General features: G+C 51.4%; 3 protein-coding genes across 3 annotated transcripts; 2 read left to right on the top strand and 1 right to left on the bottom strand.

Annotated features, from left to right (window-relative positions):
- Positions 1-779: 779 nt before the first annotated feature.
- LOC117864067 (histone-lysine N-methyltransferase, H3 lysine-9 specific SUVH5) lies at positions 780-4,106 on the top strand. The gene is made up of 2 exons (XM_034748048.2): positions 780-1,055; positions 1,176-4,106. Exon 2 carries the CDS (start codon positions 1,231-1,233, stop codon positions 3,880-3,882), a length of 2,652 nt encoding a protein of 883 aa, XP_034603939.1. The 5' UTR covers positions 780-1,055; positions 1,176-1,230; the 3' UTR covers positions 3,883-4,106.
- A 12,541-nt stretch (positions 4,107-16,647) lies between these two features.
- Positions 16,648-19,006, top strand: LOC117864128 (uncharacterized). Its single transcript, XM_034748143.2, has 2 exons — positions 16,648-16,949; positions 17,372-19,006. The coding sequence occupies exons 1-2, from the start codon at positions 16,809-16,811 to the stop codon at positions 18,902-18,904; spliced, it is 1,674 nt and encodes a 557-aa protein (XP_034604034.1). The 5' UTR covers positions 16,648-16,808; the 3' UTR covers positions 18,905-19,006.
- A 157-nt stretch (positions 19,007-19,163) lies between these two features.
- LOC117864129 (glutamate dehydrogenase 2, mitochondrial) lies at positions 19,164-22,905 on the bottom strand. The gene is made up of 9 exons (XM_034748144.2): positions 22,211-22,905; positions 21,982-22,095; positions 21,029-21,250; positions 20,857-20,931; positions 20,648-20,764; positions 20,187-20,437; positions 19,902-19,977; positions 19,712-19,798; positions 19,164-19,620 (listed from the first exon to the last, which is right to left on the bottom strand). The coding sequence occupies exons 1-9, from the start codon at positions 22,316-22,318 to the stop codon at positions 19,435-19,437; spliced, it is 1,236 nt and encodes a 411-aa protein (XP_034604035.1). The 5' UTR covers positions 22,319-22,905; the 3' UTR covers positions 19,164-19,434.
- Between the last annotated feature and the right edge of the window lie 1,389 nt (positions 22,906-24,294).

The raw sequence follows: 24,294 nt of genomic DNA, 5'->3' as shown, positions 1-24,294 counted from the left end.
ACTGTAGCAACACTGTAGCGTTTCGTTTGTATTTGTGAATTATTGTCCAAATATTGACTAATTAGGCTCAAAAGATTCGTCTCGCAAAGTACAACAAAACTGTGCAATTAGTTTTTGATTTCGTTTACATTTAGTACTCCATGCATGTACAGCAAGTTTGATGTGATGGGGAATCTTCCTTTTGCATAGTATCAAAATTGGGAGTTTGGAGGGAACTAAACATGACCTAATTTTTCAATCGACCAGGAACTATCACATCCGTCACTGGAAAGAGAAGCGTGCAAGTGCAATTAAAGCCCTCGATGGTCAGCCTGCTAATCGCTCATTTCTCTAGTTTTCTTGAGAAGGGAAAAACATAGCTAAAATAATTGTGGTTCTAACAAGCCAGATGCCCAAAAAAGACTAAATATTTTTGTCGTATACAAATTGTTTGGCACGATCTTAAGATATATTTTGTATCAATAACTTCTTATTGGGAAATATGTACCAATTCATTCAATATCAAGGAATTTTTTCCTTTTTTTTTGCGAGGAAAGGAAAATCCTTCTAACTACAATAGGTCGTTGTGTTTATAAAGACAATCTACACGACACAGTTTAACGCGATCCGACTTCCAAATCTATGAACAGGGCCAAATCCTCCTCAATCCTGAGCCAGTCCAGGACCAAATCGGAGAACTCACCCACCCACCGCGTAGCGCGTACTACACAAAATAAAATTGGATCCTTTTGTAACTTTAATGCAACGCCATAAAACCGCAGCCGATCAGAACAGGCGCTCAGCAACAAGTCACTCCACCACTGCGCCCGGCTCCCCTCGGGCAGAGCCCATCGCCGCGCGACCCTTTCATCATCGCTTGACTGCTTGAGCCTTGAGGGCCTTGAGAGGGGAAGAGGAAGACCCACTGCCCCAGCCGAGCCCCCTCTCTGCTGTCTGCTCCACCGTTACGGGAAGGAAATCCTCCACCAGTACCGCCGCTCTCTACTCCCCGCCCGTCCCGGAACCGCCCCACCCCGCCCCGCCTCGCCCGCGCGGCGGGTAGTTGCCGCCTCCAGGTACGTATCGGGGAGACCTCCGGCCTACCGGCTCTTCGCCCGCTTGGTTTTTCCCCTTCCGTCCGATTCGTCCTGGGACCTTAGGCATCGCATGTTTCTGTTTTTTCAATCCGCGTCCAGGGGGCAGAGGATTTCGGAGGGGCCGGCGGGTGAGTCCGAGCAGAGGCGGCGGCGGATGGAGATGGGGGCGGCGGCGGTGCCACCGAGGGCGGCCGGGCCGAGGAGGTACAAGGTGCTCGTGCCCTGGCGCTTCCAGCGCGGCTTCGTCAGGGAGCCGCTCAAGCACGCCGCCGCCGCAGCGCCCAGAGGCGGCGGCGGGGAGACCGTCGGCGACCCGGATGCGGAAAACTGCGGATCGGGTGGGGCGCCGAACGCCGGCGGTGAGAGCGTCAGCGTCCGGGACGCGGAAAATTGCGGATCGGGTGGGGCGCCGAGCGGCGGCAAGAGCGGGGGAGTTGGTGGAGGAGAGCAGCAATCGGAAGGATGCACTCCTAGTCAGAGTTTGAAGAGCCCTGGTGTGGATAATGGGGGTCGCCCTGTACCTGGAAATGCTTGCAATCTGGGCAACGGCGGGGTGAAGAGCTCCGGATTGGAAGGTGCTGAAAATAGCAGGGGCGCTAACATCGGTGTCGAAACTGGTGAGGACTGCAATTTGGGGAGCTCCAATTGTGATGGTAGTGTGAAGGATGCTGGCACACAGGATTTAGGGGGTACCGGTGATGGACCAGCTCGTGAACCTGAGGTTGGAAGCAATGTAGGAGTGGAGAAGAGCTTTTCCCAGGGTTTGAAGGAGTCTTTTGTGGATCAGACTCGACTAAAGAGCAATGGTTGTTCTGCTTCAGATCTCAGGTTGGAGGACCCAGAGAGAAATGTTGGGTTGGGAGATTCCGCTTGTCACACTGCAAAGGAGTGTGGTACAGATGATGGGGCGGCCAAGAAGAGTAATGCAGCAGCCAAAGGTTGCAGTTTGGCAACTCCTGGTAACAATGGTAATGGAATATATTGCCGCAAGGGGCGGAAGGCAGTCGTGCCATGGAGATTCCAGGTTGGGTACAAGCGATCATTCTCCAAAGCTTTTGGCTCCGATAATGGATCTCCTGATCTTCCAGTATTCAGGTTTGATGACAGTTCAACACAGTGCGCTCCAGCAACTAGAAGCAGTGTGCGGTATTATGCAAGTGCTCATTCTGGTGTTAGAGTTTCAGCTATGCGTGACTTCTCTGTAAAAGGTGAAAATGAGACTGGTTCTGGATATAAGAAGAGGAAAACCAATAATGATGATCAGGATAAAGCAATGCCAAATAATGGAGGTGTCATCGTTAGAGAAAGCATCATGCGGTCTCTACAGGATTTCCGGTTAATTTATCGGGATCTTTTGGATGAAGAAGAAGACAATTCGAGGGAAGAAGTGCTTAACGTGCGACCTGATCTACAGGCTTACAGAATTTTCAGGGAGCGGTTCTCCACAGAGTGTGATGATAAGAAATACATTGGCAGTGTGCCTGGAATATATCCTGGTGATATCTTTCATTTGAGGGTAGAGCTTTGTGTTGTTGGTCTCCATCGCCCACACCGGTTAGGTATTGATCATACCAAGAAACATGATGGGACCAGTGTCGCTATTAGCATTGTATCTTATGCACAATCTTCTGACATCAAGTATAATCTGGATGTCTTGGTGTATACTGGTTCGGTGGCAGTTACAGTCAATCAGAAGATAGAGGGTACCAACCTGGCACTTAAAAAGAGCATGGACACTAATACACCAGTCCGTGTTATTCATGGGTTCACCACTGCTAATGGAAAAAAGAAGTTTCCTACTTATATATATGGCGGTTTATACCATGTTGAGAAGTACTGGAGGGAGAAAGAGCATGGAGACCGTTATGTATATATGTTCCGACTGAGAAGGATTGAAGGACAGAAACACATTGACATCAAAGAAATTCTGCAATCAGGAAAATCTGGACCAAATGATAGTGTCATCATCAAAGATCTATCCCGAGGATTGGAGAGGGTCCCTGTATCTGTTGTTAACAAAATATCCAATGAGTGCCCAATGCCCTATCGCTACATTTCACGCCTTCAATATCCCCGTAACTATCGGCCAACTCCACCAGCAGGTTGTGGTTGTGTAGGCGGATGCTCAGACTCAAAAAAGTGTGCATGTGCTGTGAAAAATGGTGGAGAAATCCCTTTCAATGATAAAGGCCGCATTGTAGAAGCAAAACCTCTAGTTTATGAGTGTGGGCCTTCTTGCAAGTGCCCTCCTACATGTCGCAACAGAGTTGGCCAACATGGCCTCAAGTTTCGGCTGCAAGTCTTCAAAACAAAATCAATGGGTTGGGGTGTGAGAACTCTTGACTTCATACCATCTGGAAGCTTTGTTTGTGAATATATAGGGGAAGTGTTGGAGGATGAGGAGGCACAAAAAAGGACGACTGACGAGTACTTATTTGCTATTGGACACAATTATTATGACGAATCTCTTTGGGAGGGTCTATCAAGATCAATACCCTCACTTCAGAAGGGTCCGGGTAAAGATGATGAAGCTGGATTTGCTGTTGATGCTTCAGAGATGGGGAACTTCGCAAAATTTATCAATCATAGTTGCACCCCCAACCTCTATGCACAAAACGTCCTCTATGATCATGAAGACATCAGTGTGCCTCATGTCATGTTCTTTGCTTGCGATGATATTCGACCCCGTCAAGAACTAGCATACCACTACAACTATAAAATAGATCAGGTACATGATGCCAATGGTAACATCAAGAAGAAAAAATGCCTTTGTGGCTCAGTGGAGTGTGATGGCTGGTTGTATTAAGTTTAGATTTTTGAATGTGCTTTTTTTTAGGCATAGCTGATCTTGTTTCATTGAGTCTGCTTTTAGATGATTTTATGGCTACAAGTGTATGATAGACATCAATGCTTGGTTGCCAATGGGGTAAGGTTTTTCCTTCTCTTCCACCCTATTTGTTATTTTGTATGTCTAACTTTTAAATATGAAGACAGCTGTGCACGTATACATGCTAATAAGTTTATGTGGAATTTCCTTTTCAACAATTTCCATTCCTTATCGGTTGCTCTATGCTTAACTACCATCAGTTTACATTTGAGGATAATCTGTGGTCATGCTGTGACTGTTGTCCAAGGGCACGATAATTTTTTATCATGGGCAATAATGTTGCAATAGCTCAGTCAAACGATGATTTGCAATATGAAATGAAAATGTTACATATTTCACTATTTTTATTTGAAAATTCTAACTTCGTTTGCCCTTACTTATTGTCTATTGAACTGTTCCCTACATTTCATTTTGATTAATAATAACACCAGCACGATACTATTGTATATGCCCTTTTGATTTCAGTTTTTTCTCGACTTTGTCCGACCTCCGCAAGTTGCAATATTTTATTGGAACTACTAGGATGGTCCTTGAGCATTTTGAAACATTAATGCTACCTATTCCTAGAGCATTTTTCGTGTATATAGAAATTCTTAGAGCACCATTTTTAAACATGGAAAATCCCTACATCACAAGAATAGGCTTTTGAGGTCATGATAATACCCTATTACTCTAGAAAGATGGCAACTTCGCTCATTTCAAAGCACCAGCAAAGATTCATAGTGGATTTCAAGTTGACTTTTAAATCCAAAACCGCCAAGTTCTGGACACTTCAATGGCCAATGATCGGCTAGAATGCCCTCAACATGAGTCTGCCCTGTAACTGGTTTTAAAAGGCGTACTGTTGTTGAGTTTGTTCAGAATTTGCATGTTTTACTTGTCCTGAAAGCATGACTTATGCACATTGCCACATTGGGCTTTACGGTTATAAGCTCACATGCAGGTGCGATGATGTCAGATAACAACATGAATGCAAAGGTATGATTGAATACGTGTATTTGTTACCTTTGTTTTCACTTTTCAAGTTCAAATGCAACTGCAAACTCAATAATTGAACAGATAAAATGCTGAACCAATTTTTAGGAATAATAAATAGCCAAAGAAAATAACAACTCAACATGGATAACTTGACCGAGCTAAATGCTTGTGAAAACAATGAGTACTTCTTTGATCAAATGGGCACGAGATTGTGACTATTTTATTGATAGAGAAAGAGTTGCAGCCGGATAACCGGTTAGGGTACACGTAATTACACGATTATTCTTTAAACAAAAATAACGCTAAGTCCTTTGCCCCTGATGTTATCCACGCTCCCGCTTCTTCCTTGATTTTTGCCACCAATGTGATGGCTGCCATCTCTTCTTGATTGAATACACGCCTATTCCGCTCCTTCCAAATTTCCCATATGATCAACAGTGCCATGGAGCACGTTCCCTTCCTGAGGGCTTCTGTTTTAGTGGTCATGTTTATCCACCCATCAGTTGCTTTGTCGCCATTCTGAGATGCGTATGCTTGGCTGTGTCGTCCATTCCGTCACCAGGCTCCAAATTCTCATGGTGAATCTGCATTCGACCAGTAGTTGATGTGCTGCCTCTTCTTGGCATCTGCATAAGGGGCATGTAGGGGAGTGTGGCCATCCCCTACATGCGAGCCGATCAGCTGACCACACTCGGTTTTGTAATATCAGCCACGCAAAGAATTTGCACTTCGGCGGCATCCAGCAGCGCCAAAGTGTTTTGTTATGCGGTGCTTTGGTAGATCCAAAGAACTGTGCTTTGTATGCCGAGGCCACTGAGTACTTCCCACTCGACGTAAATTTCCAACAAATGATGTCCTCCTGTTGCAATTGCAGTTGGATCTCTGTAGTTAGTCGCCAAAGCACCGTGAATTCTTGCAGGTGCATTGTTGTTACTCCGGCGTGTATGTTTATGTCTCTGATCCAATTGTTCCCCTGTATGACCTCCGCCTGACATCTTTTTTTCCCTTTGGAGATCCATAGATGTTTGGCGCAATGTCCTTTGGTCTCATGCCTTGCACCCAGCCCGAGTGCCAGAAGCTCGTCTTCTGCCCGTTCCCCATTGTGATGCTTGTGCATGCCACAAACAAAAGGCGATCCGTGTCATCACATGGTGTCTCCATTGCAATCCACGTTTTTTGCGGTGACTCCCACTCGTGCCAAAGCCATCGTCTTAGTGCTCTTGCGAACTTGTGAAGATTAAGCACACCTAGCCCTCCATTTACTTTCGGTAGGAAACTCTTGACCCAATTTATCTTGCATTTCCCACCGGTGAGTGCTTTGTCTCCTGCCCACAGAAATCTTTTCCTTATTTTGTCGAGGTCCTCAAGTACTTTATTTGGCGTTTTGATTACTCTTAGTAGGTATAGCGGTTGTGCTGTTAGTACCGCTTTGGTGAGGCAAGCTCGTCCTACTTGGCTGAGTTTGCGGCCGTGCCATCCTGACAGCTTGTTTGTTGCTTTGTCAATCAGAGGTTGAAAGTCGAGTTTCTTTAGTCATCTTATCTCTAGAGGGAGTCCGAGGTATCTTATTAGGAAGACTGTTCGAGTTACAGCAGTTCTGATAGGACTTCCTCCATATCAACACTCTCACAGCTAATGGGAGCCACGATTGTCTTTTGAAGGTTTGTTTTTGGTCCAGTTGCCTCTCCGAAAAGGCGCAACATTTTTGCGGTGTTAGCGATGTCCGCAGGTGTTGGCTTTATGAAGATGACTGTGTCATCAGCGTACATTGAGATATGGGTGCGTGCTACTCGCACTCCCAGCTTGCTCAGTAGTCCCATGTCCGTTGCTTTGTGTATCAGCTGGTATAGCGGGTCGATCGTGAGGATGAAGAGAAAAGGGGACAATGGGTCTCCTTGTCGTAGGCCACGTCCGTGCGCAATCAGGTCAGACGGGAAGCCGTTTAGTAGAATTTTTGAGGTTGATGTGGCTAGCATTGTCACAATCCAGTCCCGCCATCTTGTGGGGAAGCCTCTGCGCTGCACCAGTGATAGTAGGTAATCCCAACGCACCGAGTCAAAGGCCTTTGAGATATCCAGCTTCATTAACAGTGCAGGTGTTTCGTTCCTGTGGAATCGACATGCCATTAACAGTACAAGAAGTTGTCGTGGAGGCTCCTTCCTTTTATAAAGGCACTCTAGCATGGCGATATTAGCGCTTCCATAAAAGGCGCTAGGCGTAGCGCTAGGATTATGTTGATGATCTTGGCGATCGCGTGTATGAGGCTTATTGGTCTAAAGTCTTGGATGCTTTCGGCACCTTCCTTTTGGGGGATTAGTACTACGTTAGCTGTGTTGACAAGATTGAGGTCTTTGCAATGGATGTTGTGGAAGGCGTTAATGGCCGCTTTGACATCGCCTTTGATTATGTGCCAGCATGATTTGAAGAATAGACCAGTGAAGCCGTCCGGTCCTAGCGCCTTGTTCTTTGGCAGGTCTGCAATTGCTTGTAGTATTTCTTCCTCTGAGAAGGGGCTGTCAATGTCGCCTAAGTCCACCTCTGGAAATTCTATTACCTCCCAGTTTAGGTCTTTGTTTTGATTCTGCGGTGCGCACATCATGTTGTCGAAGTGATCTTGAATTACCCTCTACTTGTCCTCGTGGGTTATTCCCCATACACTTTCTTTCTTTAACCCTCTGGATGAAGTTTTTCCTTCTCCTGGCGTTCACCTTTAGGTGAAAGAACTTTGTATTGCGTCACCCTCGCGTAGGTAGTTTATTCTGGAACATTGTTTTTTCCTTCCTTTTTCAATAGCTGCCCATCCCAAAAGCCTTCTTTTAAGCTTGTGACGCAAGGAGTGTTCTGCATCTGTTAACGCTCTTGTCTCCTCAACCGTATCGAGGCGCAGGATGACCTCTTGGGCCATGTGTAGGTTCAGTTTGGCATCCGAGATGAATGATATGCTCCAGGATCGTGGCGCACGGGCCGTGGTGTACAGTTTGTACCCCAATCTGTGGAAAGGCTCAGTGTGGTTCGTCGGCTTGGACCATTCCCGGGTGACCACTACGTAGAAGCCCGGGAGGCGTGTACAGAAATTTTCAAATTTGAAGGGCATTGGCCTTCTAGGCCCATATTGTTGTGCTAATAGCAGGGGGCAGTGGTCTAAGTGTGAGGAGGAGAGCGCGTGTAGGACATGATCATCGAAGTATAGATCCCAGCTCTCATTGCAGAAAACTCGGTCGAGCCGTGTCAATGTTTGGTCGATGCCTGGCGTTACTCCAGGTGAACCTCCTCATCTAAAAATGTATCTCTTTTAGGCCACAGTAATTGAGTGCATTTCTGAAACTCCCCATCAATCGCCGATTTAGATTTCTATTATTTTTATCTCTCGCGCTGTAGATTAGGTTGAAATCCCCCAGGACAAGCCATCTGGTGTCGTCGTCCGGTTTCATAGCTCGTAGGTGTCGCAGGAAAGCAGGTTTTGGAGCATGTCATGACGGGACGTACACTGTCGTGAGTCGAAAGGGTGTGTTGCTGTATTTTACTACCGTTGTTGCCAAAATGGTGAAACGTCCAATTTGGACGTCTTGCATGTCAATTACCTTGTCATCCCAGAGGATGAGGATTCCTCCCTTTGTGCCTAGAGCCGGTTTTTATGTGAATTGGTTCAGGCGGTGTCCTCCCAAGAAGTTAGCTAGAGTTGCATCGATGTTTTGTAGTTTCATTTCCTGTAGGCATGCTATGTGACATGTTGTCGTTGCAATAGTTTCGCGGACCATTAGACATCTAGCCGGAGCATTGAGACCTCTCACATTCCAGCACATTATTTCAAAGTTGCCGATCATCTGGGTGTAGTTTCATGCGCTTGCTCAGGTGTCACGAATCGTGGGGTGAAGTAGCGCGTTGTGACGCTGTCTATCATGTAGATCATGGAGGTCGTCGAGTGGCGCGTGTTGACGCTGTTTGTCTCGGGGATCGTCAAGTGCAGTGCCTGAAGGTCATGGCTAGCACGGCAAAGTTTATAGTTCACGAGTTTGGACCGAAGGTCGCAGCCAGTAGGGTGAGGTACTGATGATACATAAAAGTAGCGGTACATAATGCGGGGGTAAAATGCATAGGAAGTGTGCTTCGTCTGGGTCATCATGGTGCCATGTGCCGCTCCTGATAAAGTTCTTCTACAACGACGCCCACCATCTATAGAAGTGCATCATTCATTTATTCTGTTGCATCATCGTCGAGATCGAAGAGGGCGGTCATGGCCGCTATGACGAACTCTGGTAGGGCCTCCTGGAACATGCTGATGAAGTATTGCAGAACTTGCTTAATTGGCGCCATTTTGTCATCGCCGACGCCAAGCTTCCTCCAAAGGTTCTGCTGGGCTCGTTTTATGGCCAGCATAGCCGGTTTCTTGCCCAGTCGCGCACTCCGCCGCACCTCATTCATGTCGAAGGTGTGGCGTTGGCGCGTGCGTCGTGCCGGTTGCTGCTGTACAACTGGCAGTGCAGGAGTCAGGAACAGGTCGTCAACGCTGGGCGTGTGCAGCGATCCACCTGGGCCGGTGTCTGGGACATGCACTTCTGAGGCAGCAACCTGCATGGCTTGTGGCCCATAGTGGGCCACACCCAGCAGCTAGCCCGTGGGCGCGCCCCCGTCGAGGGCCGCACCCGGCAACTAGCCCGTGTGCGCGCCCCCATCGCAGGCCACACCAGCCAGCTGGCCCGTGGGTGCGTTTTGGCCCACGAGTTGCTCCCCGTCGTCATGCTGGGCTGCCAGCGCTTGTTGGACCATTAGCACAACCTGGGCTGCCTCACTGGCTTCCCCATTCACGGCCAGGCTAGGCACGTCCATGTGGCCCATCTTGGTGCCATCGTTGGCCATGCAGCTAAGGTCGCCAGCTGCATGGGCTGCCTCTCCCAGCACACCGGTCACGCTGCCTTGTACGTGTGCTTCTTCACTTGCTTCGGTGCAGGCCGCCGCTATGGACAGGTGGCCCCTGAATCAATGCAGCACCCTCCCTGGCCTGCCTGGTTGTAGCGGGTCGCCGCCGAGCCTGTTGGTGAGACTCGGTTGGTGCCCAGAAACAGCATGTCCAGTGCCTGGTCGACGTCAGCGACCGTCGAAGGCGGAGGTGCCGAGAGTAGCGCCGCTCGTAGCGTGTTGAAGGCATGCAACACCGGGACTGGTTCGGATCAGGCTTGGTTCCCCCCGTTGGCGTCTGCAATGCCCAGGCGGTCAGCAAGCCAGGAGGCCTTGCGGATTAGTCATAGGTAGTGATGAGGCAACTGTTCTTCCTGGCATCCAAATCCACGATGTTAGATGTAGCCAGAGGCATGGTGAATACCTATCCTTGCATGTAGGTCTTCAAGGCGTTTGCCTAGGCCACGAAGAGGGCTTGCAGCTGAGCAAGAGGCATGTTGCTCAGCCCCTCTTCGCTCATGTCGTGACGTCTCCCGTGCCGCGGTGCGGAGGGGGGGACCTGGTGTGGTCCCAGCGAACTAGCTCCGAGCTGCCCCAGTACGTGTCACCATACTTGCGCCCGTGTCCCGGGTGCTCGTAGTCGTGGCCGTCGTCGTCGTCTCCCCGACGTGGCGGCAAGAGGAAGCCTTAATCATTGCAATTGCTCCGGGTCGCTCGTTGCTTGCGGTCGTCCTTTGGGCCACGACGCACGTGTAGTCCACGATTGCGCTCCCCGTCCCCCGCATCGTCAGGACCACGAGCGTCACACCTGGCGCCGTGGTTGTCGTTGGTGCGCCGTTCACACCCATGACCGCCGTTCTCCCAGCGGCCATCACCGTCATCCCGCCCCTCTGGCTCCCGTGGCGGCTGAGGCAGGTGGGTTGGGAGGCACGAACGGGCATCCGGCAGCGCGCCGTCCACAAGGTCGTAGCGCCACTCGTATCTCCAGCATATCGGAGTGATACTCGCTGGGTTATCGACCACCTCTTGGAGGTTGCGCGCGGCCGCCGTGTAGTCCTCGAGCAGCGACATGTGGATAAAGACCTCGTAGCAGGCGCCCTACTGCCATGACTCCGGCGTTTGCTCGGCCGACACGAAGAAAGCCGAGGATTTGTTCGCCGGCTTGTGCGTGAAGGCGAGCCACACTTTCTTGGGTATCTCGCTCGGGTCCGCCGTCCACGCCCACAGCCCGATGTGCCTTGAGTCCGCCAGTTGGATGAGGTCGGTGATGATGCACTGTAGTGCACATTTGTGGCCAACGACCCTCTCGACGATCTTCGGCGTCCAGGCATGAGACAGGATGCCGTCGAGACAGAGGCGCACTTTGTAGAAGATGCGGAAGCCGAAAGCATGCGTGAGGCTGCGCTAGGTATGGAGGCAGATGTTCATGCCTCCTCCGGTGAAGCGCCCGTGGCGACGCACCTCAGCCGCGTCGGCGGCATGCTCAAAGCGAATCAGGTAGGGCTCCGGCTGGTGAAGCGTGACAGAGACCTTCCCTGGTTGCAGGTGGAGCTCTCGAGTGATGAGGTCAGGGATGTCCCGCGCTCCAGCATCTGGTGGCAGGTGGAGCGCCTACAGGATGAGGGCGCAAGATTCCTAAGGAGGTGTTGGTGGCTTGGACAGTGGCAGTGTGGGGAAAGCAGTGGCAGGGAATGCGGTGGTGGAGGGTGCTGGTGGTTCAACTGACGAGGCAGTGGGCGCTTCCATGCTGCCGGGCGGTGGTAGGCGGCGGCAGAGGTTCGCGGTGCGGCGGAGGGCCGTGGAGCCTTGCAATGGCGCTGTCTGTGGCCGGAGTGGTGACACCTGTGGGTCATGGCATGCGGCCGCGCAATGGTCTAGGCGAGACATTTGAAGCAGCATCTGGCAGTCTTCTTGGATGAAGACGCACAAAGCCCTGGTAGTTGGCCTTCTTGAAGTCTCCCTGCGGCGCTGGTCATTTCCGCCGCTATGTCCACCGTCTTGTCGGAATTGCTTGGGCGGTGCTCAATGTGAATGCGCTCTGCGGCACGTCACTAGCACCCATTCTTGGCGCACTGTAGACAGCGGAGGCAGGGCTTGAGCGGCGTGGCTTGCAGGCGCTTGGCGCAGGGCCCCGGCACGGCCCGTCCTTGCCGCGGCAGCGGAGTTAATGCGCTGCGGCCTTGTCCTATCGCTGGAGTGAGTGCTTCTCTCGGGGTCAGAGGCGCGCTTGGCTTCTTGATGGCGCTGCGCCACTGAGCCGGGATGGACATTGAAGCCTCCCCGCCTGACAGCTTCGGCGTATGAGATCCGCGAAATCGGCATGGCAGGGGGAAGATCCTTCAGCACAGGTTGTAGATCCGGTGTTGTGGCCCGTGGATCTAGAGTTTTCGGCACGAACTTGTCGTCAATGGTCGCCGGCCGGCCGCGCCAGGGCGGTGGTGGCGAGGAGTCAGAGAAGAATCTCTCCGAGGGGGAGAGGGTGCGCGGCGTGACGGGTGGGGTGCTTGGTAGCTAGGGCTGCTGCTGCGGCGTAGGATGCGCGGTGAGGAGGGTTGTGCTGCTCTCGCCGACTGGGGGCGGGGCGGCGGCGGCGGTGGCGGTGGGAGCGGGGGGTGGACGGCATGGTCCTCGCGCTTTACAATGAGTACTTCTGAATGTTAAAGTTTTTTACTTCAGAGGGTGTGTTTCTCTGAACCATCCCCTTTCCATTGAAGACTGCGGCTCAGGTTTTCCTCTGCGACCTGAATGCTCTAGGCCTCTATGATTTGTATGCTGTTGGACCTGGGCACCTGAGGTTATGTGTTTGAGAACCAGAGTAGCTCCGGAGATGATTTTGATCGCACGCTGTTATTGAAATGACAAGAGCTTCTCCCTTGTAGAGTTGCGGTTCCTCTATCTTCTACAAAATGGTACGAGTTATTCTATATTCTAGGAACTTCTTTTCCTAGGCATCTGCAACAGCTTGGAACCTGAGTTGCAGTCGTTTTTACCGGGCTATGATTCACGTGCCTCCAGAAAAAGAAAAAAAAAAGAGAATAAGCGTATTTTCTATGTTGATTCTTCCGTTTTTACCGGGCTATGATTGTACCTCCGGAAAAAGAAAAGGAAAAGAGAATAAGCATATGTTCTATGTTGATTCTTCTGTATAGAGTTTCAGTAACTCGCTGCGTATATATACCAAGTATTGCCAACAAAATATATACAGACTAAAGGAAAGGTGTTCTTGCTTTGCTGTTAGTCTTTACAGACACAGCATGAAACCAGAGATGCTGGAACCAGTATCTCTACGCAATAGAGCCAGGAATGCATGCAGGTGTACTAGCGTATTATTAGTAGTAAGAAATACACTGCGGCGGTGGTCGCAGCTGCCTCCCGCCGCCGCCGAACCCACCGCGCGCTCTCCAGCCGCCGTGACCCGTGTGATCACCTCCGGTCCCAAACGCCCCGCCACCGGCACCCCAGCTGAAGCCGCCCGCGCCGCCGGGGCCGTCGAAGCTGAACCCGAACCCCCCACGCCCGCTTCCTCCTCCACCGCCACCGCCGCCGCCGTAGCCGAACCCGTACGCGGCGCCGTCTGCAGCGCCGCGGGGGCCCTGCGCGGAGCCGTGGCTGTAGCTCCAGCCACCTCCGGGGCCCGAGGCCCATCCCCAGCCGCAACTCCAAGAGCCGTCGGGGCCGGAGCCCTGCCCGGACCCGGAATCGCCTGCCCATCCGTGCGGCGCCGTCCGCCCACGCCCAGGCGCGGGACCCCTCGGTCCGTCCATGCCGCCCGCAGTCTCGCACCCGCTCACAGCAAGTGCAAACTGTGCAAGAGGTGGTGGAAGACAGGAGAGGGAGACCTGCAGCCTACAGGTACCAGTTGAGAGTGGAGACCTGGAACGCCGACGCAACCAGCCGACCACGACGCTGCCTGGTGGTCAAATTCTTGGCTTTTGTTTGTTGCTCGCGACATGGCGAGCGATGTTTTCATAGAGCATAGAGTGTCCAAAAAATACTCCCAATAATTATTTTTGGGCACGAAACTGTGATCTCCAACAGTAGCCCAATTGCTTGCCCAATTTTTACGCGCACCCAAAACCAGCGCCATTCTGAGCCAGATTTTCGCCGGCGCTGGGCGCTCCCAATCCCGAATTTTGCGGCCGGTGCCCGCCGTTTCTCGGTTCCCACGCGTCTTCCTTGCGTTTTCCCTTCCCCTCGCGCTATTTTTTACAAGAACGCACCCTCCAATCACTAAAAAAAAAAAAACTCCAGTACCGGTTCCTAACCCCCTCTAGAACCGCTTGTGCAATCTGGTACTAGAGGGGGTCCTCTGGTACCGGTTGGAATAACTATTACTAAAGGATGTTAAAAAATTAAAAAAATGAAAATCCCCCAGCCAGCCCGAGCCTCCCTCCGCCTGCCGCCGCCCCCCTCCGCCTCCTCCACTCGCCGCCGGCCCCCTCCTCCACGCACCGCCGGCCCCCTCCTCCGCCTCCTCCTCCCTCCGCCCGCCGCTAGCCCCCTCCACCTCCTCCGCCCGCCGGCCCCCTCCTCCTCCTCCGCCGCCCGCCGTCGGCCCCCTTCACCTCCTCCTCGTCCGCCCGCCGCATCCCCTCGCCCCCGCCCTCCCGTCGCTGCATCCTGGAGACAGAGAGGGGGGGGGCTCGAGCCATCCCGCCGCTGCTGCCTATCTGCGCCGCCGCCTCACCTCGCCCCGCCGCTGCTCCTCACCGTCAGTGAGGGGCAAGCGGAGGGGGGAGGGGAGGGGAGGCAGAGGGGGCGGGCGAAGTGAGAGAGGGAGGGAGAGAGGAAGGGAGAAAGGAAGGGCGCCAGAGTGAGCTGGGAGAGGAAGCAGGCCAGGACGGAGGGAGTGAGAAGGAGAAGATAAGGACCAGAGAGGAGGGCCGCCGGAGTGAGAAGGAGGCCGCGATGGAGGGCCGCGCCTCGAGGGGAAAAAAAGGAGAAAAATAAATTGCGCGGATGGAGGGAGGGCTCTAGTAACGGGTGGGGGCTCCATCCGGTGCCAGAGACCACCCGGTACTAGAGGGCCTTCGGGCGACCCCAAACTTGGACCCGGTACTAATGCTAACATTAGTACCGAGTCTAAAAGTGACCGCTAGAGATGAGACATTTTTTTAGTAGTGAATCCATCCTGGTTGCCGCGCCCCCCGTCAAGATCGCGCTGGGCTACCGGCACCGCCTTCCATCCATCCACGCGCGCAGCTCCTGTACGTCCACGGTGCAGCTCCCGTCCGTCCACCGGCGCCGGATCCCCTTCGTCCACAGCGGCGGCTCCTTCATCGACGGCCCCTCCTCCCCTCCACCCAACGCACGCTGTCCTTTTGAATCGAAGTTGTTCCCGTCGATGGTTGCGAGATCCCCTCCCTCGACAGCCTGTCCAGGTGAAAATGGGGCTATTTAATTTTTTGCCACTGCATGTGATGTTCACTTAACCCCTCTCACATTCACTCCTCTCACATAGTGGCAAATCTGTTCCCACTTACCCCTCTAATAGTGGCAAAAAATTATATATCACGTAAAAATGAGCCGATTCCTGTACATCTCCATGACCAGTTCCTGAAGTTCCATTGTTTTAATCACTTGCCAGACCGAACTACTCTATCAAGTACTCTTGTTGGTGTTAATCTCGGATTTGCACTGATTAGCTGTTTTGATTTTGCTCTACTGGATGTACTGATTTTCCTATAATAGATGTCTCACTGACTGCAAAAAGGAGAGGATAGTTCCCATATTCAGTTATAAGGTTCAGTCATAGTGTACCTGTTTGATTGTTGTTTTATTACTTCCATCTCAATCAGTTCCTCAAATGTTGACCAAACAATGTGAAAAAGGATTATGCTGATTAGTTTGTCGTAGACTCGTAGCAGCTAGTAACTGTGCCAATCAGTTTATCGAATGAACTGTGATGCAGTAGTACTACATTTTCCTTGTTTATTTCTGAAAGTGGAGTTCCAACTCAGAAAGAGTATGATTTGCATGAAGTCCAAATATTGCTATGGAAAATGCTGAAATTAGAGTAGAGCCTATCTGTTGTTTCACAGCTTTTGCCTTTAAGACTGACCAGGACAACTATTATAAGGACTTCTACGAGATCAAGATCAAGGGCGCTGCGGATTATGTCAAGGCATGGAGGCGGCCATCGAGTAAAAGATGCGTGAGCAGGAAAAATGGCTGATAGGAGGTGTCAGATCCGGTGAAAAAATCAGGGCCTGGGCCCACCACTAGATGATGTGGCACCATTTAAATGTTTTGGGGCAAGTATTTTTTAGGGACTGTTGGAGAAGGTGTTCTTTTTTACTCCCAATATTTTTTGGCAAGGTGCTAAAATCAGATTTTTTTTTTGGACTTTGTTTTTTGGGCACTCATGGAGATGCTTAGCTCTGTGCCATACATTTGCTTGGTTGATTTTCTTGTTTTCCCACAAAGACGACGACAGCAAATCAGCACACAGCATTAGATTTTTTTTTTTGACACGGCCTCACAGCATGAGGTAATGGATGGGCTGGCGGATGAAAAATCAGAGGCAACCCAATTACTCCTGGGCTAATGGGCCGGTGAATATCGGTATCTCGGCCCAGATAGCCTGTCGCGAGGCTGCGACTGATTTGTTTGGTCGTGACTCACCTCTGTACTGGGGTAACTTATCCTTTTAGTCTCCTCTGGAGGGACTCTATTGTAAATTTGTAACCAACTCATCGCCGGGTGAACAGCAAAAATCAGAGGGGAAAACCGGAGAGGTTACAATGACCAAGGGCAATTTGGTCCACAAAAAGTTGGGTTTCCCAGGCCAGACCGCCCATCAAAGGCAGCACAGGCACAGCAGAACAGCAGGGAAGACGGAAGAGCCCAGCCCAACCACAAGGACAGCCACCGGCCGCAGTCTCTCGCCTCTCCCCGTTAAACCCCTCCTCTTCTTTCCTTCGTCTCCCTCCCGGACGGCCGGCGGGACCCGATCTTCCCTCTAACCAGCAATGGTCGACGGCGTCGAGGTGGACGCGGGGCAAGCAGCGAAGCGGAGCAAGGCGACGGATGAGGAGGGGAAGACGCCGCCGCCGGTAGGGGCCGTGCGGAAACAGCGGCAACCCACGCCGGATCACCCACCCTACTGCTGGGTAATAGTCTACTCACCGCGGATTCTTTGATCGGGATACTCACCCCCAAATTTGTCTCTCTGGTACTCCTCTTTTATTTCATGGATGATACTACCTCAAATAAATGTCGCAGATTTGGTACTTTATTTGTACGGATTGTGGCTAGTTTTAGTTCTGCGATTAATTTGTTCTGTTAATATGCGCCCATCGACCAAAATTGGCACCTCCAATGGAAAAGCCACCAATTACTACCGCTTTACCGACCAGCTTTTAATCTTTTATTATGCTAACGTTGATTGGCTGATCGCCCAGCAGTGGAGGATTCTGTTCCCCCTTCTTTCTTGTTTAAGAAAAACGGCGTTGCGATTTAGTTTGTATCAGCCATTTCTCGTACGTCTATCGCCATTCACCACGCTTGACATTGTGACCGCGTTGGGCTGCAGATGATCGGCGAGGCGATCGACGCGCTCGGTGGCTCAGAGGAGGACTCCATCTCGGCTTTCATCCGCGCCAGGCACCCCGGGGTGCCCGCGGCGCACGACAGGCTCCTCCGTCACTACCTCGACAAGCACGTCGCCGAGGGCTTCTTCATGTGCACCGCGGCGGGCCTGTACTTGCGCAGCCCCGACGAGAACACGGCTGAGGAGCTCCCGGTGGAGCCGGCCGCTGCGGGCTCCTCCGAGGAGGCCAAGCGTGGCCGAGGCCGGCCGCGGAAAGATGGCTCGGCTTCGATGTCGCCTGCCGGCAAGAAGGATGGGGCTCGGTCTGCGACACCCAAGCCCCGCGGGAGGCGTCGCGCCACTGCCGGACTAGCCACTGATGAGGGATGTGTTCCAACATCACCAGTGTCTGTTGCCAACAAGGACGGAAGCCAGGCAGCGTCTTCAACGCCTAAGCGCCGAGGACAGCGTCGCGCTGTGGCGCCACAGTCCGCTACCGAGGACTCTGTTCCAGCATCACTGGTTGCTGTTGCTGACAAGAAGGACGGAAGCCAGGCAGCGTTCTCAACGCCTAAGCGCCGAGGACAGCGTCGCGCCGTGGCGCCACAGTCCGCTACCGAGGACTCTGTTCCAGCATCACCGGTTGATGTTGCTGACAAGAAGGACGGAACCGGAAGCCAGGCAGTGTCCTCGACGCCCAAGCGCCGTGGCCGGCTTCGCAAGCTGGGGATGACCACGACCACCGATAGCTATGGCAAAACACTGGTTGAAGGCAAGAAGGGCGGTTGTGAGGCTCCCGACACTACGATCCAGGAGCATGAGCCACGGCGTGAGCTTGCACAGGTGATCGTCGGTGACGGCCCAGCCACAACATCGATCATGGACAAGGCAAGCGCCGAGGTGCCTCCAACTACGCCCGTTGAGGGTCGTCAGCCTCTCGAGCTGGCCCTGGTGAACACCACCGACGTACCTGTGCCTGCGCCAACACCTGCCATGGACAAGGACAGCCGTGATGCTCCATCGTTCAACCTGGCACTGGTGGCCAAGAATGACAGCATTTGCGCAACGTCCTTTGCACCGGAGTCCAGCAGCCAAGCTTGCGAGCTGGCGCTTGTGGTTGCTGATGACGGCCCTGTTCCGGTGTTGGTTGCTGACAAGAAGGATGGCGTTGGGGAGGCTCCACCAACCAACAAGCGTGTTCGTCAGCCTCGCAAGGTGGGATCTGCCCCAACTGCAGGAGAGAAGGCTGGCAGCAAGGCTCTGCCAGATACACCCAAGGGCCGTCGCCAGCAGTGCAAACCGGCGGTGGTGGCCCCCGACGGCTCTGCTCTTACACCAGTTGCAGGCAAGAAGAAGGCATCGCCCAAGCTGGCACGGGTAACTGCCGGTGGCTGCTCTACTCCAGCATCAGTTGCTAAGAAGGACGGCATCGAGGCTCGCGAATTGTACCCATTGACAGCTGACGAGATACCAGATGATCCCTCGTGCTGTTTGCTCGCGCTGCCTTGTCTGACGACAGCGGCAGCAAACGCGTAGCTCCAAAACCTGGGCCACTGAAGCATCTCATATGCCTAAGAACACCTTCAGAATTGCTAAATGTAATGCGTAGTACGATAACTTTGTGTTTTCTTACTGAGATATAGGGAACTAATAGCAGTTATATGCTTTATTCACATCTGAAGTCATAAATCCCGTACTAGAATTTCAATAAGAATGGATATTCGAGTCTCATGCAATTTTTGCGATTCATTCACATCTGGGGTCTTCGAACCCCGTACCAGTATTTCAATAAGAATGAAATGGAACGGGAACATTGTTGACCAAAATATTTTTTGTAAAACATCAAAATGCTTTAAATAACCATCACCAAAAACTGGATAAGCAACCATTGGCAACCCAGTAGTGTATTGGTGAAAAAGAAGGAAGAACAAGCACACCCCACCCAAACTACTCCTTCCAAGCCTGCCACTTCTGATGAATTTTACCAGATCAAACACTGGTCATCCAATATTGTTGGACATGAATTATTGAATGTCAAATCTGATCAATCTGTATGCTTAATGATCTCAAGCCTCCCAGCCTCTCAAGAGGGTGGCGCGGGCAACCCTATTAACTCCTAAGGTGAATGCCCCCATCCTAAGGTCGCAATCTAAAGACTTGCACATGGCCTTGATGTGTTGAAAAGCACTGCTCATATACTTTTCTAGTTCATTGTTCACTTTCTCTTCATCCCACATGAAACCCTGAATGTTCTGCACCATCAAAATAGTGCAAGGAAGGTGTCAGATTAAAACAAGGAAGCAGATGTGCAAATGATATGGCGAAGTATGTACAGGCAATTACCTGAACCCACTCAAAGTAGCTAACTATCACACCACCAGAATTAGCATAGATATCAGGTAATACAATTACTCCCTTCTTGGCGAGAATCTACATATACAAGATTCAAAGGATCAGAAAACATGGTTGCCAAATTGGTTTATGTTACTGATGTTATCTCGTAGATGGTAATTTTCTAAAATTTTCTTTGTACCTCATCTGCCTCTGGATCAGTTGGATGGTTAGCAGCTTCAATTATAAACTTGGCCTTCACGTCTGGCGCATTGTCCCTTCACAAAAATCAATTAAGCCGGATCAGCAATCCTGGATTATATACTACTTAACTAGGAGATGAATCAAAAGTAAGCTATTCAACTCATAACGAGATTGGTGTAGTTTCTCAGGTCATGAGGAGGTACTGAGAAAGCCGTACCAATGAGCAACAATCATTGACGGAAAGGTAATGGAAGTAAAAATAGACAAGGACACTAGTTCTTACTTGTTAAGAACTCCACCTAAGGCACATGGGACAAGAACATCACAGTCGTGCACTAGCAACTCAGTAGAATCCATAACTTGGGCACCATGAAAATCTTTCAAAGCACCACCTTCATTCCTGTGCTTCATCAGAGCAGGTATGTCTATGCCAGCCTTGTTTTTGATTGAACCTGTCACATCCCCAAGGGCAACTATCTTACCGCCCCTCTCATGGATAAGTTGTGCAGCCCATGAACCAACATTACCGAAACCCTGCAAGTTTTACAGATTATAAGGACTATATATATTGTGCTAGCAAAATAGCATATACAGAGTATTTGAACATATATTTTGTTAGTTGAGCTGCTGTCAACACTCTCTCTTAAGGAAGACAGTAGGAATTCATTCTCTTCTTTAAGCTGGAACATGCTATTCTCCTTTTACCATCTTATAAAAGTAGTTTGGGAGTCCACTATGACTCACCTGAATAACAAAAGTCGATCCAGATATGGATTTTCCATATTCAGCCAGGAGAGCCTCAGTAGCATACATCACACCCCGCCCTGTGGCTGCATCCCTGCCCAATGATCCACCAAGATCCTACAATAATAAATGTGAATTCTTACCGTACTGTGTAAAGACTTTATTTCCATGAAGTTACTTGCTGTAACAACTAATATTTATTCACTTACTATTGGCTTCCCTGTGACAACTGCAGGGGAGTGGCCATGGAACTTCGAGTACTCATCTAACATCCATGCCATGGTCTGTGTCATAATTGGATAAAAAGGTGTCAAGAATATGGTAAGTAACTGAGCATAGCAAAAAATGACAGTGGATCACAAACAATGACAAAAGGCTTGCCTGTGCATTGGTCCCCATGTCAGGAGCTGGGACATCCGTATGAGTACCGATAAGATCATGGATTTTCTGTGTAAATACACGAGTCAACCGCTCCAACTCACTTCTACTTAGTTCACCAGGAGAGCAACCAATCCCTCCCTTTGCTCCACCATAAGGTACTGCTGCAACAGCTGTCTTCCATGTCATCAGTTGAGCAAGTGCGTTTACTTCATCTGGATCAACCTGTCAAGCAGAACAATGAAAATCATTGTTTGACAGGTAAACAATTGAATTTAGGAGTAAATTAAAGATAAATGGTCAACAAGAAATTCTTCAGTTGATTTTTTCATGCTTAACATTTAAAAATGCAGCATAAAAGAACAAACGCCAAGGAACGGCAATATTTTTTTTAGAAAAAAGTATGGTGCCTTTTTTTATTAAAAGAAACTGATGACATCAGTTGCTTAGTTACATATGCAATCCAAACACAACAGCCACTTTTTATTCAGCTAACTATCTGAAAAAAACATCAGAACGACTTCAAAATAGAATTCAGAAAACTTTTGAAACTTGTAAGGAAGCAAAACTTTTGAAACATCCGCAAGAGGTCGTTAGAGAGTAGTTCAAAAAAAAAAGGGAAAAAACATTAAGTCATTCTTTCAGTTTGACTGATAGAGATATCAACCTAAGTATACAGAGATAGAAGTATAACGGAAAGAGAGATTTCATAATGAAAAAAGGACACTATTTTCACGCATCATCTGCTTGACAAACAATACAGTAAAAAATACCCAAACTAAATTACAAAAGAGTATTGTTTTGCAGATCCACCAGACCAAAAAGAAGCAATGAACTAAGACACGGTCCCTTCCAAAACATGCCTAGTTCAGAATCGCTACAGTAGCTATTCTTAGCATGTTCACCGATCAGTAGACATAATCAACAAAAGAATCGCATCAGGGGAGATCCCTAACCTCAGGGTGGTAGCGGATGCCGCCTTTCATCGGCCCGCGAGCGTTGTCATGCTGCACGCGGAACCCCACGAAGGACGACAAGGAGCCGTCGTCCATGGGGATGGTGCATTCCACCTGTGATGACGAACAGCGCGAAACCCATGAGCAAACAAGTCATCGGCCGACAACACGAACGGAAACAAGCTTCATCGTGAAAAAAAAAAAGGACGGAACACGAACGGACCCCCACCTTGATCTCGCGGAACGGGATGAGCAGGCTCTTCTCGAGCTTGGAGTCGAGGCCAAGCAGCCTCGCGGCCCGCCGGAAGTTGCGGCTGGTGGCGGCGAGCGCGTTCATGGCGTCGAACAAAGGATAAGGAAAGATCACGAGAGGCCGGCCGCGGAAAAGGCCCACCTTTCCAGCAGCGCCGACAGGAACAGCAAGCGCACGCGACGCGAGCGAGATCCAGGCGAGCTAAAAACGGCAAAGAGAAGAAGAAAGCAGGCGGCCGCGGCGCGTTTCCTCCGTGAACCGAGGAGAAAGGGCCTGGTATGGAGATCGGAGGCAAGAACCGCAGGGCGGTGGTATTAATAGCGAGGCAGGGTGGATCCAGGCGGGCAGAGCCGGAGCTCGAAGGCGGATAAGACCGACGCGCTGGGGCTGAGCGGAGCTGTGGCTGGCTTGACGATCTGGAACTCTTGGAGAGGAGGGAGGGAGGGAGGAGTTCGGAACGGAAGTCAGACAGGAACTCTGCTCGCAAACGTTGGAGCGTGACCGGAACTCGATTTTGGATTGGAGCCGGCAGCACGCGTTCCCGAGCGGGAGGGGGTTGTTGGTTGCCAAAGGGAATTCGCTAGTGGCGCGCGAACGATGCCGGATAAGGACAGGAGATCGAGTTTTCTTTAAGAAATTTCTGGGGGAGGCCACGGCGCCGAGCCGCCGAGGGAGTTCTTCCTCCTCCCATGGCTGCTGGCTTTATCTGATTCTCTCCCTCTTTTCCCGGCCACTAGTGGGGGTCCGCTCGACAGTGGAGATATTAACCCCGGGCCCACAAGGGTGGCGCGTGCCGGGCCCGGCCTTTTCGGTGCTTCTTTTTGTTCCGATGCTTCACCTCTTGCCAGGAACTGAAAAGTCTGCCATGTTTGTGTTTTTTTTCTCCTTTCATTTCAGGGTTTTGTCTGTGCGTCCACGGATTCTCTGCAGCCTGCAGGTCCTTGCAGTCAAGGCACCACCCTGAGTTGGCAACGTGCCTGTCCAGGGCTCCAGGCCCGAGCATTGAAATGTCGTCGTCTAGCTTTTCAAAAAAAAAATTGTCGTCCTCTCGTGTGGTATGTTGTCATCTGGTACGCTCCTACTCGTGCCGCAGTACTGGCGCACGTAGGACAGCGTAGGCGCACGGTTTCAGCGAGTCGGAGAGGAGGGGGCAGCGGCATCTGAGGCAGGCAACACATCTTCCTCTTCCCCGTTCCGGGAGGCGCCTCCCCCAGGGAAAAATGGAGGCAGCCAGGCAGGGCAGGCGCCTTCCCCTTTCTCGAGGTGGAGTGTAGGCGTGTAGCCGGTGGATTGGATGGATGCAGCCGTGCCGTGCAGTGGCCAGTGGGCACTGGTGGGTTCGTGCCTTGGTGCCTTGGTGGTCCCATACTCCCATCGCATGCAATCTCGCAAAGTTGCAAGCACATGCTGATCGTGCAAATCGTGGATGAGTCGGGTAAACTAAAGTCGTCGCAAGCACACGTTGATCGTGCAAAACGTGGATGAGTCGGGTAAACTAAAGTCTGAACCGTCTGTCAAATCTGCACACTGTTGGGGCGGAACGGCTCGGCTGCATCAGCGACTCAACGGTGCAGCGCAGAGAGACTACTCGTGCGCTCTCATCGCGGAGGACGGGAGGACCACCACCCGCACTGCGCAAAACGTGGATCATACTCCGGCGAGACGCCGACACGACATCGCTCTCCTCTTCGTACCGCTCATACGGCCGCTGGACGGACTGCATGGCTTCTCGGTTGCGCTTGGGCATGGGAGCCCACGCGTGCACGCAAAGCGGGCTCCGGTGGCGTCCCCGTCTCAGGCTGCGAGGTGCGAGCCCGCGATCGCGATCGATAAAAAACGGGGTCAAACCCCGGTAGTTTCGCGCTTCTCCGGCCTCCCGATGTCAACTGGGGGAGGTGCGGCGTACCGGCCCGGCGCCGCGTCCTTGCTGAGGTGGAGGCGTGGGAAGCTGGGAGCCCGGTCACGGATAAGCGCGGCCGCCTCGCCTCGCCGCGTCGCACCGACGCCGCGCGGCGTCATCCGCTCCGCTGCTGCTCATATCCACATCCCAATCGTGCTCT

The sequence above is a fragment of the Setaria viridis genome, chromosome 7 (assembly GCF_005286985.2).
Source record: "Setaria viridis chromosome 7, Setaria_viridis_v4.0, whole genome shotgun sequence".
NCBI lineage: Eukaryota > Viridiplantae > Streptophyta > Magnoliopsida > Poales > Poaceae > Setaria > Setaria viridis.
This window is presented reverse-complemented; position numbering and strand designations above follow the sequence as displayed.